Here is a 15,681-nt window from a genome sequence, read left to right as displayed (position 1 = left end):
ACACCCCCCTTCAGGCACTGGCCTCCCCCGTCGGACAGACACGGACACCCCCCTTCAGGCACTGGCCTCCCCCGTCGGACAGACACGGACACCCCCCTTCAGGCACTGGCTGCGCCCGGTCAGCACCCGCCTCCCCCTCAGATGGACGCCCACTGCCCCCTCCATGATCAGGCGCTGGTCCACTGGTCTGAACACAAAGCACAGAAACTCCCTAGTTAGGGTGGTTTTGAAGAACCAGTTTATTCGTACATTACACCAAATCATAAGCAATTTATGGGCGCCAAACTCTGACTGGAAAAAAACGAGCTGACAGGGTGTTTTCCAGAAAAGGGACTGTGCTCACAGATAAGACGAATCTGACCCGATCGGTTAATAGAAATGAAGGAAGAGCCCCACAGAGCTAAAGGGGAGCAGCGGCAGCTAAAGGGGAACTGCCCTCGGAGCGCCTGCTCGCACAGCCGTTGGCAGGACCGGGGGCCGCGAGCACCGGGGGCCTTCCGGCAGCCTGCGTCCCAGTCCTCCAGGCACCAGGGCAAGGCCTTGCAGCCGCTGGAGCTTGTGAGCACGTCTGGACCCCACGGGCACGTCTCAAATCCACAACCTGCTGGGGGCCGGGGACATCTCCGGAAGAACGAGCGCCAACGTCCAGGTCTTCTTCGCATGTCCACTGGCCTTCTGTGGAAGCAGTCATAAAAAACACAGCACCATCGAACACACTGCACAAACAACTCACTTTAGCCTAAGCTTTTGCAAACGTATTACAGAAGAGAAGATGTAGTATCTTTAACGAAAAAGAATTGCTGGCATCACTTTCCCCCCACAATATTACATAAAAATGGACAGCACATTAAATAAACATTCTGTTATTAATCATTAAATATATTAATACCAAAAATCATGTATAAATTAGGAAATAAATGTACAAACTATTTCACAAAGTGCTTTTTAAAATATATACACAACATTCAAGAAATTCTTAATGTAAGACATTTCAGATTGAAGTTTTGGGATAAGTTCAAGTGTCCTTTTCTTTCAAAAAGTATTAATACAGCACTTAAAAAAACCACACACACACACACAAAAGGCATATTCGCAGATTGGTAAGGAATAAAAATAAAACGACTTTCACAGTTATCTAAAATGTTTAACATTTTCAATGGGGAATTTTAGTCCCCTGATGAGTTTGCAAATTAGCTCTATCAAAACTGCCAAGAAAGAACAGAAGCGAGGGAGACACCTCCCTAAATGAAATTGCTAATGTCTGTGTCATTTAGCAATTAAGAACTCTCATTTCAGAATTTAATATAGATATGTATTTCTAAGCCCTTACCAGTGTCAAGAGTTTTTAAAACCCATATGCCTCTAAGATAAACACTCCTATCCCAGTGCTTGCGTGATTCTGTCCCCACAGAAGAGGGGAAAATATCCTAGAATAGAACTGGCACTCGTCTGGGGCAATCTTTAATCTGCGCCTTGGTTCTTCATCGGTAAAATGGGAACAGTAATTGCCCCCATATTTCCCAGTGTGGACTGTCAGGATTCATTCAAGCAACAAAACAAAACAAAACAAAAACAACATAAAATACCTCATAAACTGTAAACCATTCAACAGCTCTGGATAAAGAACTACTTTAGACTTTTAAAACATTTCTGAAACTTATCAATTTAAAAAATCATTTTCAGTAGACCTGATATATCAAGAATTGGATTTTTTATTTATTTTCTTGGTTGTTCTTAGAAGTATGTCAGCATTTATCCGAAGATGTTTTTAAAGTATTCATGTGGGTATTACTGTCCAGGTAAAAGTTGACAGAATGTCTGTGTTACTAATTAGTGAAATACAGAGTTTTTCTTTTGACTATACTTTTCCAAGTGAGCTGTCTTTAATGTTTGTGTAGAATTTAAATGGGATTTGATGTCCTAGGAATGTAAAATTTACTCAAATTTTCCCATATAAAACCTTTCCTTTTCATTAGGAAGAACACAGTAAAATTTGTGGGATTCTTTTTAAAAATAAGATCTGAATTTCAGATATCTCTAAAAGAAAAGGAACGCTTGCTTGGAGATCTGAACAAGTAAGTCCTGGAAGAAATAATATAAAACAAAAAATAATATAAAATAAACAAAAAAATATAAAACTGTTCGGAAAATTTGGTATAAATATTTTAAGTTATCAATTTAGAATTGGGCATATCAAATATCCAAATCCCATAAGTGACCATCAGATAAACAAGGGCCAATGCCAGCCATTTCAGAGAGCCCTCTCTTTCCTTCAGAAACTACCCTCTTTCCTTCCCTGGGTTAGGCTAATTGTACGTTTATTTGGAATATAATCATTGATCCCTCTGTACTTTTTAGTACAAACACATAGGACATTTTGGATAAACACAATTGGCGAGAGACACAGGTAATGTGTGAGCTCTGGGAAAGACTGTTCACAGCCTCTCCGCATGAAGCATATTTATCCCTTTCATTGTGTAACAGACACTGACCCAAGACATAGAAGATGCCTTCCCCCCACGGAGGCACAGGAAGAGGCGGCCATCCAGGGGCTGTGGCGTGTGTCCGGCTGCGGTGTAGCCAGTGAAAGACAAGTTTACAACCCACAGTTCGACAAGTGTGTGAGGAGAGTCGGACCTGAGGCCCATTTATGTGAACACACGGACTATGGCATCTTGTAGCTGTGCCCCATTCCTGGGCACAGAATACTCTGATGACAAGAGGACCCCTAACACTAGCTAGAAACATCAAGGAGGGGGGACAAAAAGGAGACAACCTCCCCACTGCATGGACATACAATCCTACACACAGCACCAGATACGTCACACCATCAAAGCGCTGTCTCTCGCCAGCATGCTTGGCATCATACCCAGCATGAAATGTGCACGCTTCACATGCAGACGCTGTGTGGGGCCGAAGGGCAATCAAGAGGTCGGAGTTCATCAGAACTGCCACCAGCCCGACCAGCCATGGAGGGACATGCCACCGCAAGGCTCTAACAAGAGCCGCTTCTTCCTTACTGCTGGTAATTTCCATACTGGCCCTGCAAGAGACCAAAACACAGGTTACGCTTCCACAGTCACGAGTAAAAGTGTAAGACGGGCCCCTCCCCCCAAACCCAGGATTAGGGATGGAAGGAGGTATGAAAAGCAAGCAAGCAAACAGCTCTCTCCCCTGGGTTTCTGAAGGCCATCCGTCCAAGCCTGTGGCTAATGACTGACATCAGAAGGTCAGCGAGGCCCCTCACCAGCTCCTCCCAGTAAGGGCCCCCAAGGGGTCAGCAGCAGGGCTGGACACAAACTTGGGCTGGGACCCTGAGGCCAGAGCCACTCAGCCAGCCATGTCTGACCCAGGTGAGCAAACGTGTAGAGATAATTTCTAAAAGCCCCACGGGCTCAGAGAATTAACATTCTGGAAGGGAGCCTAGCAGCCCATTCGTTCACGCATTACTCCGAGTGACCCCGAGAGAAACCTTGGTCCTGTCTCCACAGACACGCTGGGTCTTGCCTGCTCATAGCCGTAAGGCCGCTGCTGCTGGGCCGACGGGCCTGTCTGAGACGCTCTGTAGCTCCCGTACTGCTGGCCTTGTCCTTGCTGGTAGCCGGAGTACTGCGAGGCGGCTCCCTGGGCAGGCCCTGAGGACACACGCCAGCACCGTGAGAACCACCGCGGCACCCCCGGCCCTCCGGGAGCGCCTGAAGCACCCTCCCCGGTCCTCCTCAACCTGCGACCCACGCCGCGCAAGCACAGCGAGCGCGTGGCCAAGGCTGCCCGCGGGTCCCGTGCGGCCCGGGCCGGTCTCCAGCGCACCTGCGCCGGCTTCCTGCCAGCGGCGTATCTGCCACCGTGGTCGCTGCAAACCCGCGACTTAAGCATCACAGCAGCTGCTGCTCGCGTGCGGGAGAGAGGCGGTGGGCATTCCTGTGGGAACTAAGGTGATTCAGGCCTTGGAAAGAACGGATAAAGGCCAAATAATTTTTCAAACAATGCTATTTGATGAGTCCTGGTTGCAACGGGTTGAACAAGAATCTTAAACTGTGGCTTTCCTTCCTCCTACGTACCACCGTCCCCAGTGAGCTCAGCAAGAAACCTCATGTGTCTTGGGGGGGCCCAGCCTGCCATCTTATTTTTTCAAAAGCCTCCCAGGTGGTCCTGAGGTGCGAAGGCAGAGCCCCGCCGCCCCCGACAAGCTCCCGCAGAGGGGCCCAGCTCTGCATGGGTGAGTGAATGGAGGTTTATATTTACATTAAACTAAGATGTTTCAGGTACAGACACATGGATGTTCTATGAACACTCCCGGAACCCACTCCTTTGACAAACTAATCCCATACTCATTCAGGTCATAAGGACGGCTTCTACTGTGTGTTCTGAATGCTAATCGTTTGCCAGGCCATCACGTGGTGGCAACCTTAGGCAGCCGTCCTCCTGTGACAGCAGCATCTAGAAGCACCCCCCCCACCCCCGCCCCGGGGCACCTTGGGTTCTGGGGAGTGCAGTCCACGTGCATCTCAGGAGCAGGTTAGGACTCGGGCAGAGCCTTATGCGGTCTGGGCTCTCAGCAGACATGACCCACAGGCCAGGGGCCGGGGCTGCACTGTTTCAGGTGGACCTGCCTGGGGGGACGAGGCCCACAGAGGACTGGGCAGATGTGCGGGCTACGATCCTGAGCCTGCACTCCGCTAATCTCCAGTGGACGGGGCTCTCCCCTTGTTGCTTGCTGTAGCCCAAAAAGCTCCCTCTGTCCACTTCTCTGTCCGATGGGCCTGGAGAACAATGCTTGTTGGCGGGCTCCACGGCAGAGTCTGTGAAGGCCTGCTGGCCCCTTCGCACTTTAGGGAATCCTCGTGGGGTGAACAAAAGCCGGTGAGTGGGCCAGCCCTTCTGGAAGCTGCTGCCAGACTAACCCATACATGGACTGTCTCAGGTGACCGTGTGGGAGTGGCTCAGAAAACGCCCACCTGCACCCGGCTCTTGGTCCCTAACGCAGTTCTCCCGCCGGAGAACCCAGAGGTCCTGTGAGACCTGCTGCTTCTAGGGCTAGAGCTCGGAGAGCATCATCGTCCCAGAGAATAAGGAAATGCTCAAAAACAAAAGGATGGGAGCATGTCAAAGGGCCTGGAAGAGCTCCAGCTCCCAAGAGGCAAAGCTGGACAACGTGAACCAAACAGAGAAGTCTGGAATATAACCCAATGTGTAAAATTAAGATCTATAAATACATATTAATAAATGATTAATAACTTATCACTAATTAATTACTCTGCCTTACAGAGAATTCCAAACAGTCTATGTAGACAATTCCTGCTTGAATGTGGGCTGGACTCAGTGGCTGGTTTCCAAAGATTAGGAAAGGGAGAGGAAGAAGGGATAACTTGATGGTGGGGGGACCAGTCAGGGTCAATATCAGGGGCAAGTCATGTTGATGTGGGATGAGAAAAACAGGCCCCCCACGTGGTCTTCCCAAAGCCCACAGCCCAGTCTCATCCTGAGAAAAACCTCAGACAAGCCCAACCTGAGGGTGTCCTACAAAGCACCTGCCCAGTGTTGCTGATGACCGCCAAAGTCCAGAAGGACAAGGATTTCCCAGATGCGGTCCCAGCCCAGGGGAGCCTAAGGAGATGTGGAACTAAATGTCACGGGGGATCCTAGGTGGGTCCTGGGACAGAAAAGGACACTCAGGGCACATGAGTGAGACCTGAGTGAACTGTGAGTTCAGCCCACGGCAGCGTGCCACTGTTAGTCTCTGAACTGGGACGATGGCACTGTGGTGGGACGAGGTGCTGTCCACACAGCTCTGCTGGAAAATTAAGTGTACTAAGCGCCCTCGGCACGAACGGCAGCGTGACCGTGTGTGGGGCCCCGTGCGGGAAGGCGGCTCCCCCTTACCGTAGCCTTGCTGCTGCCCGGGGTAGCTCTGCTGGTTGGGGTACTGCTGCTGGTACCCCGCCTGCTGCTGGGCTGTGCCCTGCTGGTACCCCGCCTGCTGCTGGCTGTACTGCGAGTTTCCTGTGGAGGGAAGGAGACACACGGTGCGTCTCTGGAGACGGAGACAGCTCCTCACGACGCGGACCCCTTGGAAAACCCCTGGACCAGCTCAATTGCTTCGGGATCGTCTCTTTTCCGCAACAATTCGAATATGAAGATAAGCCAAAATGAAACAGTTAATACAATTTAAGGCTAGTACAAGGGTTTTGGGTTGAACTGTGCCCCCCAGAAAGGTACGCTGAAGTCCACACCTCATGTACTTGTGCACGTGGTCTTATTTGGAATAAGGTCTTTGCAGATGCAAATGGTTCAGAGCACGCTGTACTGGACTAGAATGAGCCTTCTTATCAGAAGAGGGACATTTGGACACAGACACACGGAGAAAGCCACATGACAACCAAAGCGGACAGTGAAGTAACGTGCCTACGAGCCAAGGACACCAGGACCGCTGGAGCTACCAGAAGCTGGGAGAGGGGTCTGGGGCAGACCGTCCAGCTGAGCCCCCAGAAGGACCAACCCTGCTGACGCTTGGAGCTCAGACCTCTGGCCTCCAGAACTGAGAGAGTGATTTCTGCTGCACTCAGTGCCCCCATCTGCGGCACCTCTCGCCACACAGCCTAGGTCCCAGGACGGCCGTGAAGCAGGCCCAAAGCAGCGACTCTGAAGGAAGCACGTTTCAGCCTCTGATCAACAATGGTTTCGCTTGCGAAAAGAACACAGTAACAGCCTGTAGACCGCTAAAAACACACCACTGAAAATGAAGCTAAAGGGCACCGTGCAGTGTGGGAGAGGAAACGGGAGACACCCTTAGAGTCCTGGATTGAGAATCAGTACAGATCAGTGACCCCCAGTATGTTCTATACGCGCACCCCTCTTGGTGTTTACTCCTGCAGATTTATTCCGTCGACAGGCTAGTAGGTAAACTGGTGAGAAATACTGTCTCACTAGTAAGGAAAACCTTAGCTGCAGTTCTGGAACGTGACTGCAGGCCACCGTGTGTCCCAAGCAGGTGACAAGTACCCCGTGTACTTCCCTTACCACCGTGAGATAATCACTACTGTGCACCCATTGTACAGATGGGGGACTGAGGTGCACCGCCTGGCTGCCCAGGGGCCAACACTCAAACCCGGAGGCCGGCAACCCAGGATGGCCCCAGGGCCTCCAGAAGGGAAACTGAGGGACGTTCCAGTCCCGTGGCTGATGGACACGCTGAGGTGAGCGGCAGCTACCAGGACACTCCTCAGAGACCACTTACTCTAAGCTCATGTGTCCACACAGCTCGGAAGGACTCCGGGAAGTTTCAGGACACACTCATTTTAGGGGCAAACGTGTATGCCAGGTACAAGGTTCAGCTCAGACCTGTACTGGACTTTTCCTTTGACTTTAGGAAACGGGTGCCACAAAGGATTTTTTTTTTAAAGGCATATATTTACCCGTATACATTTTAAAAGTTTACTTATTTAAGTAATTTCTACAGCCAACATGGGACTCGAAGTCACGGCCCCAAGGTCAAGAGCCACACGTTCCACCGACTGAGCCGGTGAGGCGTTCCCAAAATGCCTTAATTCTTTTTTTTTTTTTTAAAGATTTTATTTATTTATTTGAGAGAGAGAATGAGAGAGAGAGAGAGTACATGAGAGGGGGGAGGGTTAGAGGGAGAAGCAGGCTCCTCGCCGAGCAGGGAGCCCGATGTGAGACTCGATCCCGGGACACCAGGATCATGACCTGAGCCGAAGGCAGTCGCTTAACCAACTGAGCCACCCAGGTGCTCCCAAAATGCCTTAATTCTTATTTTCAAAAATCTAGTCAGCCAGCATCCATGCCCAAAGCCTCATTCTGGAAGAAAGCTTACAGTAAGAAACATGGTTGAGGAGCGCAGTGAGGGCGTCGCCACGCCATTGCTGAGTGTTACGGCAGAGTACCAACAACCATTCTCAAGTCTTCCTACAAAGTCTTTTTTTTTTTTTTTTAAAAGATTTTATTTATTTATTCATGAGAGACAGAGAGAGAGGCAGAGGGAGAAGCAGGCTCCCAAGAAGCAGGGAGCCCGATGCGGGACTCGATCCCAGGACCCCGGGATCATGACCTGAGCCGAAGGCAGACGCTTAACCATCTGAGCCACACAGGCGCCCTCTACAAAGTCTTCTTGATGCAGGTCTCAAGAGCTGCCGTTTAGATGCAGTGTGGGTATTAAGTTCCACTCACGGTTTTCAAAACACCTTTACAAAAAGACCAATTTAAGTCTAGTTTCATTTTCTTTTGATGAGGACTTTGTTCCTCAACTTTGACAACTGCACTGCCTTTCATTTGTAACAGGTTCAGTCCTCAATCTGTGAGAGACCCAGTTCTCCAGCAGGAGGGGTGTGGGGGGGACCAGGGGCCTTCACTCGCCTGCAACACCCCACAGCAGACGAATGGCCGGTCCACAAATGGCAACCCCCTTCTCTGTGGGGGATCCATCGCAGACCCCGTGGACCCCGCGGCCGAGGGCAGGGCCACAGTCTGCACGCCCTGTGTGCTGTCCTCCGCACGCACACACGCATGCGTGGTCCAGGGTCAGTGGTGACCTGGGCACAGCCAGGGAGTGTCAGTAACCGCAAAGGACGCAGGACAGCTATCAGGATGTCAGTGATCAAAGTTGGGTGAATGTGGCCTCTGGCTCGGAAAACACCTTCTCGTCCTGTGCTCACCCGCCCGTGACAGGTGAGGATGGGATGAAGTGACGGGAGCGACGCGGGCGGGTGACGCGGCGCAAGGGTGCACCTGACCTTCTGACCGTGCGCCAGGGGGACCCTGTCACTGAGACTGCGGGAAGCCAGACTGAGGATGGGGGAGGGGACTATTACAGCTGGCTCTTTCTTTCTTTTAAATCAAAACTTGCCCCAGAGCCTGGATGGCTCAGTTGGTGAAGCATCTGCCTTTGGCTCAGGTCGTGATCCCAGGGTCCTGGGATCGAGTCCCACATCGGGCTCCCTGCTCCGCGGGAAGCCTGCTTCTCCCTCTCCCACTCCCCCTGCTTGTGTTCCCTTTCTCGCTGTGTCTCTATCAAATAAATAAATAAAGTCTTAAAAACCACACACACACAAGCAGATCCTGGAGACGTAGTTTTTAAGGAGCAGCCTTACTGAGAGCTACAGGTTGCTGTAAAGGCTTGCACCCTCCACGGGGACTTGAACTGCAGCCGCGAGGAACAGTAAGCGCGCTAGCGCTCTGACTCCAGGGCGAGCCCCTCCCTGCGGATCCTGCACACCCACCGCGTCTCCGCGGTTGCTCCTTGCTCCCTGCCCCAGGAGGCCCTGAGCTCTGAGGGGTCCTTCCTCCCAGCCCGTCCTTCCAGGTGGTGGTTCCCGCAGGGCGGCGCGGACCCCGGTGCACGGTGCGTATCTTAGCCGACGAGAGTGACGGAGACACGGCAGGGTTCTCCAGGGCTTCAGATGTTCTGGTCTGAGTATTCTCAGCCTTCTAGCCCCTTTCGCTTTTTATATGGTAATCGATAAAGTTCATTCACACGCACCGGCCCAGCTGCGGCCTGGCACACAGTAGGTGTACAATGTTAGTAGGGATGCCTCTGAGAACCAAAGCTCTGCTCCCACACACCATGGAAAACCTTCCCTTAGCCAGAGTCAAACCCAGTAGAAAGGTGGCCCGCGTGAGGAACGTGGACACAAAACGGTCACGGGAACCAGCGACCCATCGGTTCACTGACGCATTCGATAAAAACTACTTCTCGAAACAAGGATGTGCCTCAGGGACACGCGCGGGCTGATCCGGGAGGAGTCGCCGTCCCTGCTCTTCTGAATGTTCACCCACAGCTTGGGCACCGGTCTCGTGGGGCAAGACCCTGGGGACACCCAGGACAACAGCGCTGTGACCACGGGGCTTGGGGGGCGTGGATGGGTCTGCATGGCCACAAGGTCAGGCTACTTGGATTTTCAGTGACAGCCAGTAATGTTTAGTATTTTTAATTTTAACTTCTGCACAGGCAGATAGGTTCGTGTGACTGAGAAATGTAAAAGTGAATGCAGCCCCCCTTCAAGAAGTTCAGGGAAGAAGGCCACCTCCAGCCCTGCCAGGTCCCCAGCCCCGTCCCCCACCCACTGCCATTCCTACTGGTGTCCTGGGTATCTTTCCAGAGTTGGTTTGGGGGTGCACGTGCAAACAGGCATGGTCTCACACACAAGGTGGCATCCCTGGCACCCTGGTCCTCGGCACCTGGCCTGAGCGCTTGGCACAATCCAGGAGAATCGGCCACGGCAGCCCACAGGGAGCTCTGCTGCTTTTAACAGACACAGTGACCGGTGGGCATGTCACGGTGGATGCAGGCTCCGTCCAGTCTTTGCTACCACAAACCTCACAGCGACAAAGTACAACAGGATGCCCAAGGGTCCGTGGTGTGCTTGGCAGGGCCCCTGATGGCGACCTGGGTCTGTCTGGCTCAGTTGGCCCCTCGTGCCCTGATCCTGCCCGGCTTGGCCTACCGTGCCCTGGCCCCTTCCTGGCACCGGCCCTCTGTACGCCAGCGCCCCCTCATTCTGGGGGACCACACAGGGCTCCTGTCAGATGCCACCTCCCGTGAAAACCCCAGCACCAGCCACCTGTGCTCCACAAGGCTCCGCATCCCGCTGTGGCATTAACGTAATTCCTGGAAACGTCTTTGTTTTGGCTTCCATCCACCCCCTCATTGCTTCCACTCGACACCCTCCACCTCCGTGGGGCCACAGGCCACTTATGCACATCTGTCTTCTCAAAGCACAACACCATCTGCCTCTCAGCAAGACCTGGCAATGCCACCCACTGTGGGGTGACCTGGCCTCGTAACACAAGTTTGGGGAGTCCCAAGTAGGGGTCCAATTAACAAGATGGAACAAAACGCTTCCAGATTCAGGAGGAAACCATGCCATCTGCCACACTTGCCTTAGAAGAGGTTACTAAGTGTTTTAGCAAACTTTCCATCAATCACGGAAGGCAAGAACATGTAACCCAAAAATGAAGGTCTAAAAATGCGCACTTCGAAGTTCAAAAGGCACATCCTGAGCTTGTCTTCGGGGCAATCGTTTCTGCCTCGAACCCTCACTTGGATACAGCAGTGCTGGAGGTAAGCAGAGGCCCCTCCTGGTGGGGAAGGCTGAGCACTGGCATCCAGGGAGGAGCGGAGAGGGCAGGGCTGATGGAGGAGCGCTTCGCTTGCCGGAGAAGCTCCAGATGGCCCCGGGGCGGTGCACCTCTTCCCGGCAGGCTGAGAACAGCAGTGCAGACACCCGAGCACGCCAAACTCTACCTTTTACACACTGAATTGTATTTCAAACGTCCCAGACACACAGGTTTTTAGCCACGTAGGGCCCCCTGCTTGGCGTACCTGGTTAACCGTCACCGGCAGCTGCTGGCTACAGGCAGTGGGTCAGCGCCCTGCAGCAACGGGCCGCTGGGCTTGAGCCGGGCTGCTGAGTGCTCTCCCCAGGACAGGAGCGCTCCCCCCGGGGATGTCCCCTCTGGAGCATGGCCCCTGGCTGCAGCCTCTCCGCAGGTCTCCCGCTGCGAGGGCCGGCCCCTCACGCGCCCTGTCCAAGCACCATCCAGGGAGGCTGCTTGGGCTCTGCTGCCCGGCGCGGGCACATCTCTTCCCCGGTCAGCCTGCGGTCCCTCGAACCTCCCATACTCATGTCAGTGACATGGGCCGGCCAGCACAGTCAAGCGCCTGCAGAGCTGCCATTAGGCCAGGGTCCTGTCTCAGGAATGGTCCAAGGTGAGGGGATGTGATGCACCCAGAGAATGTTCGCGGATACCCGTCTTCAAGAGTGGAAGCTGAGATGAGAAGCAGCCTAGGTGTGACTGGAGAAGAACAACATCTGGGGAAACTGTGTGGATGGGGGAAGGGCCAAGGTGGTCACAGGTGGGATCACTGGCGAGTTTACTGTGGTCGTTAACAGAAGGCAAGACCAAGGGCAGTTGTGGCGACTGCGAAGGCAGGAAGGAAGCGTTACCTGTTCACTACGAATGGCCAACACTTAATCAGTTCCTAAGAATGATAAGGAACATCGAATTACTCATAAATAATTTTACTTTGAGATGGTGCTATGTTTTGGTTCTCTTGTTCTATATCCATTATCAGGCTTCAAATCCAGCCAGGGGTGACGGCCAGGTCATTGCACCAGCTTTGGGAACAGGAGGGGCCAACATGGCAGCTGCTGGGGTCGGGGGAAGACCTGCCTCACTGGGTGACGGCACCAGACACAGGCCATCTCGGGGTCTCAGAGCCAGACTCCCTGGGACAAGAAGGCTGCGTCTGAGCCATGTCAGTGAGTGGTACCCAAACGTGGGGACCTGGGAAGCCATTGCTGGGAAACACTTGTAACTGACCCCAGCACAGCCTTCTGGGCGATTCTCCTGTAGTCTCCAAATGTCCTACAATCTCCTAACATTGTAACTAAAAAATGAAACTGTGCGTTTAAAACCTTCTGGCAGTTCTTCAAATAATTAAGCACAGAATCACCCGACGATCCATAATTCTACTCCTGGGCATTAACACAAAGGAAATGAAAGCAAGGACTTGACGACAGATTTGCACACCCACGTTGCCAGCAGCAGGATTCACAACAGCCAAGACATAGAAGCGACCCAAAAGGGTCCGTTGACAGTTGAATGGATGAGCAAACCATGGTGCATCCACACAACAGAATACAATTCTGCCTCGAAAGGGAATCCTGACATCTGCTACCACACCCGTGAACTCAAGGATGTCACGCCCAGCGACACAGGCCAGTCAGAATGACAAACATGTAGGGTCCCACTTACGTAAGGACCTAGGGACATCACGTGCAGAGATAGACAGGAGAGCAGGGGGTGCCGGGGGCGGACCGGGAGCCAGGGTCTGACAGGGGCGAGTTCTGGAGACGGATGATGTGAATGTGTTTCATGCTACTCAACTATACACTCAGAAATGGTTCCAACGGCAAATTTTGTTGTATTCTTAGCGTAACTCTTTTAAAAAGCCATCCAAAACATGTGGATTCACAAGCTGCCCATCTCATGTTTATTGCTCGTGTTTCCTTCCCTGGGGGCCCTGCTACCAACCCTCACGCTGTGCCCACTTCGGACGCCTGGACCAGGAAGCCAGGGCTGAGCCCGCTGCCCGTGACTTTACGGTTTTCTCTTCTCTTGGGGTCTCCCAAGGACAGGGGGAAGTACCTTTGCTCTCTGGGGACCCCGCCGAGAAGCGGATATGCAGATTTCCTCCCCGTTGCGTGTGTGCTGACCTCACGCTGGAGGCCGGACGGCGGCGCAGGTGGGAGTACTTGCAGCGGGGAAACGGGCGCGTGCCAGTCACGGGCTTTCTGTTGCTACAGCCGGCCTCTCTCCTCCCCGCCTCACGCCACCTCTGCTGGACAGCCCCGGACAGCCCCCAGGGCAGCACCACTGAGGAATGCCGCGGGGGTTGGGGGGGGTTGGGGGCTGCTGCAGGCTCTATCTGGCCAGCAGGGGTTTGAAGAAATGCCCGGGCCGAACCCAAGGAAGCCACACAGTCCACGGGCACTGGCCGGCTGGCTCAGGAGGGGCGCGCGGTGCCTGAGCCTCCCCGACCGAGTCTGGAGCTCCTGAGGGCGTTCAACCGAGCTCACAAGCCCCACGCTGCCCAGCCGAGCCCGATGGTGGAGTCTGGGCCCCTGCGACCCCCACGCGGCCAGTCAAGCCCCCTCCACCCGCCTGCGTCGTGAACGGGGACGTGTTCCGCGGCCTGCATTTGCCGCCTCCGCGAGTACACGTGGCCTCACACAGCCCCGCACCACCTGCCGCGGGTGCGCGTGTGACTCGGAGCTCGCCGCGCGGCCCTTGCGCTCCTTACCGCCCTCATAGTAGTGCTGCGTGGACTCCTCAAAGGACCGGTCGTAGCTCTGCTCCGTGTAGGATGACTGCTGGTAGGCGTAGTCGCCGTGTCCTGCGGGCACACACAGGCCACGTGCAGTCAGCGGAGGCCCAGACGGCCGTAAACTGAATGGGCAACGCTGTCGGCTCAGGAACGTCCAGACCCGGACCTGGATCCATTTTCCCTGCACTAAGCCCACGAAGGAGCTTCCTACCACCTCCCGGCCTCTGTCTCTCCCTCTGAGATGCAGCCCCTACTTGTGGGGTGAGCGTGAGGAGTCCATTAGTCACGGCATATACAGAGAGGGCGCATCCAGTGCCCGGCACGTGACAAGCTCCGCCGGCACTGCCATCCTGCTGCTGGCTCCCGGGGGTGCTGCTGGGGGGCACCGTGCACCCTCAGGAGGACTTTGCCACTGTTCTGTTGGGGGACAGCCCCGCGCTGGCCTCAGCCCCCCCACCTCACATACGCTCCCTGCCTATTGTCACCCCCCTCCCCAAATCCCACCCATCCTCTATGCCACCTCCACAAACCCTGGGGCGATTTAAAATGACTGAAAGGTGAGCGTGGAAGGAAAACCATCTGCAGAGACTGAGCAGCAGCTACAAACAGCCAGCTCAGCTTCGTCCCCTTCCTGAAGGCGTTTCACAATGATGCTTGCGTCCCTCTTTTGAAACAGTTTTGTGCACCTACTCATCCAGCTGTAACCCCGGCTGCCCTCTGGAAGGGGGGCGAGGAGCCTCACGTCCGTGAGCAGCTGCGGCCTGAGCCGGCAGCTTCTCTCGGCAGAGGCCAGCCCTCACCCTCGTCCCCAGACACACTCGGGCGCGGGGGCCCCGGGGGCTGCGCTGGCAGAAGTCGGGGCGGCAGGTCTGAACGGGAGCGCGCGGAGGGCAGCGGTCAGTAGCCTCCGCGACCCCGGTGTCGCCGCCGGCGCGGGCGCGGGCCTCACCGTCAGGGTAGTACTGCTGGCCCATGGGCTCCGAGGCGGCCTGGCCGTGGCCGTACTGCTCGCCAGCGTAGTATTCCTCCTGGCCCAGGTACTGCTGGGACGACCCTGGGGGCGGGCAGCGCACATGGGGCGTTCACTCAGGACGCTGTTCTGTCTCCGGAGGACCCCCGCGATGGCCCCCCGGCACCCGGGAATTCTCCCCCACGTCCAGCCGGGTACCCTGGACTTGGTACTCACAAACACGACCGCCCCAGCCCCTGCTTCGGACCCTGCGCCCGACTCCACCCCTACAGCGGCTCGAGCCTGGTCCGCCTCCGGCAGCAGCATAGCTCTCAACCCTCCCCGTTCCGTGAGCCCCACGCGGCTCCGGACCCCCAACCTCCTCGCTCGACACTAAGCGCTGCTCAGGGAGAACGGCACGGCGCGGGCATTACCTTGCTGGGAGGGCCGGTAGGGCGCCATGGGCCGCTGCCCCATCATGCTGCTCCCCTGGCCGCTCTGGCCCATCATGGCGATGGACGACTGGCCCTGGTAATGCTGACTCCCGCCCTGTGCCGAGTTGTAGTGGGACGAGGCTGCCTGCTGGTGCATCATGGACACTGGGCGACACGACAGAGCCGAATAACCCCGAGAAGCTCCCCGGGCAGGCACCCTCACCCCTCACCCCAGACCCCGACGGCACCCTTCTCCCAGGCCGCCTCCACGCACGGGAAAAACTCGAGTCCTCTCCTCCCAAGTCCCCAAGGCTGGTCCCAGAGGAGCCAGGCCTGTGCCCGCCCCCGAGACTTGGGCCTCTGAGGCTCTCGGTGGGCAGCCTCTGCCCCTTGGCCCATCCAGTCGTGCCACCCCTGCTCAGAACCCACTAGGGCAGCACTATGCGATGGGA

The 15,681-nt window shown here is 54.9% G+C and overlaps 1 protein-coding gene across 6 annotated transcripts in view; it reads right to left on the bottom strand.

Moving 5' to 3' along the window:
* Nucleotides 1-215: 215 nt before the first annotated feature.
* The window catches only part of SS18L1 (SS18L1 subunit of BAF chromatin remodeling complex), a 29,876-nt gene continuing 14,410 nt past the window's right edge, over nucleotides 216-15,681 (bottom strand). The window contains exons 6-12 of one of the 6 annotated variants that reach the window (XM_064573414.1): nucleotides 15,230-15,394; nucleotides 14,796-14,900; nucleotides 13,823-13,915; nucleotides 5,884-6,003; nucleotides 3,473-3,635; nucleotides 2,870-3,043; nucleotides 216-675 (exon numbers count right to left, since the gene is read on the bottom strand). In XM_064573414.1, coding sequence (XP_064429484.1) covers nucleotides 261-675; nucleotides 2,870-3,043; nucleotides 3,473-3,635; nucleotides 5,884-6,003; nucleotides 13,823-13,915; nucleotides 14,796-14,900; nucleotides 15,230-15,394 — 1,235 coding nt within the window. In that variant the 3' untranslated portion in view covers nucleotides 216-260. Of the gene's footprint in view, nucleotides 676-906; nucleotides 3,044-3,472; nucleotides 3,636-5,883; nucleotides 6,113-13,822; nucleotides 13,916-14,795; nucleotides 14,901-15,229; nucleotides 15,395-15,681 lie in introns of those variants that run through there. The other 5 variants (XM_064573415.1, XM_064573413.1, XM_045886056.3 and 2 more) reach the window with 5 other exon arrangements.

Source organism: Mirounga angustirostris, unplaced genomic scaffold (genome assembly GCF_029215605.1).
Source record: "Mirounga angustirostris isolate CCGP_5_RB_7025 unplaced genomic scaffold, mMirAng1.0.hap1 SCAF_10, whole genome shotgun sequence".
Classification (NCBI taxonomy): domain Eukaryota; kingdom Metazoa; phylum Chordata; class Mammalia; order Carnivora; family Phocidae; genus Mirounga; species Mirounga angustirostris.
The sequence above is the reverse complement of the archived record's forward strand: the minus strand, read 5'-3'. Positions and strand labels throughout refer to the sequence as shown.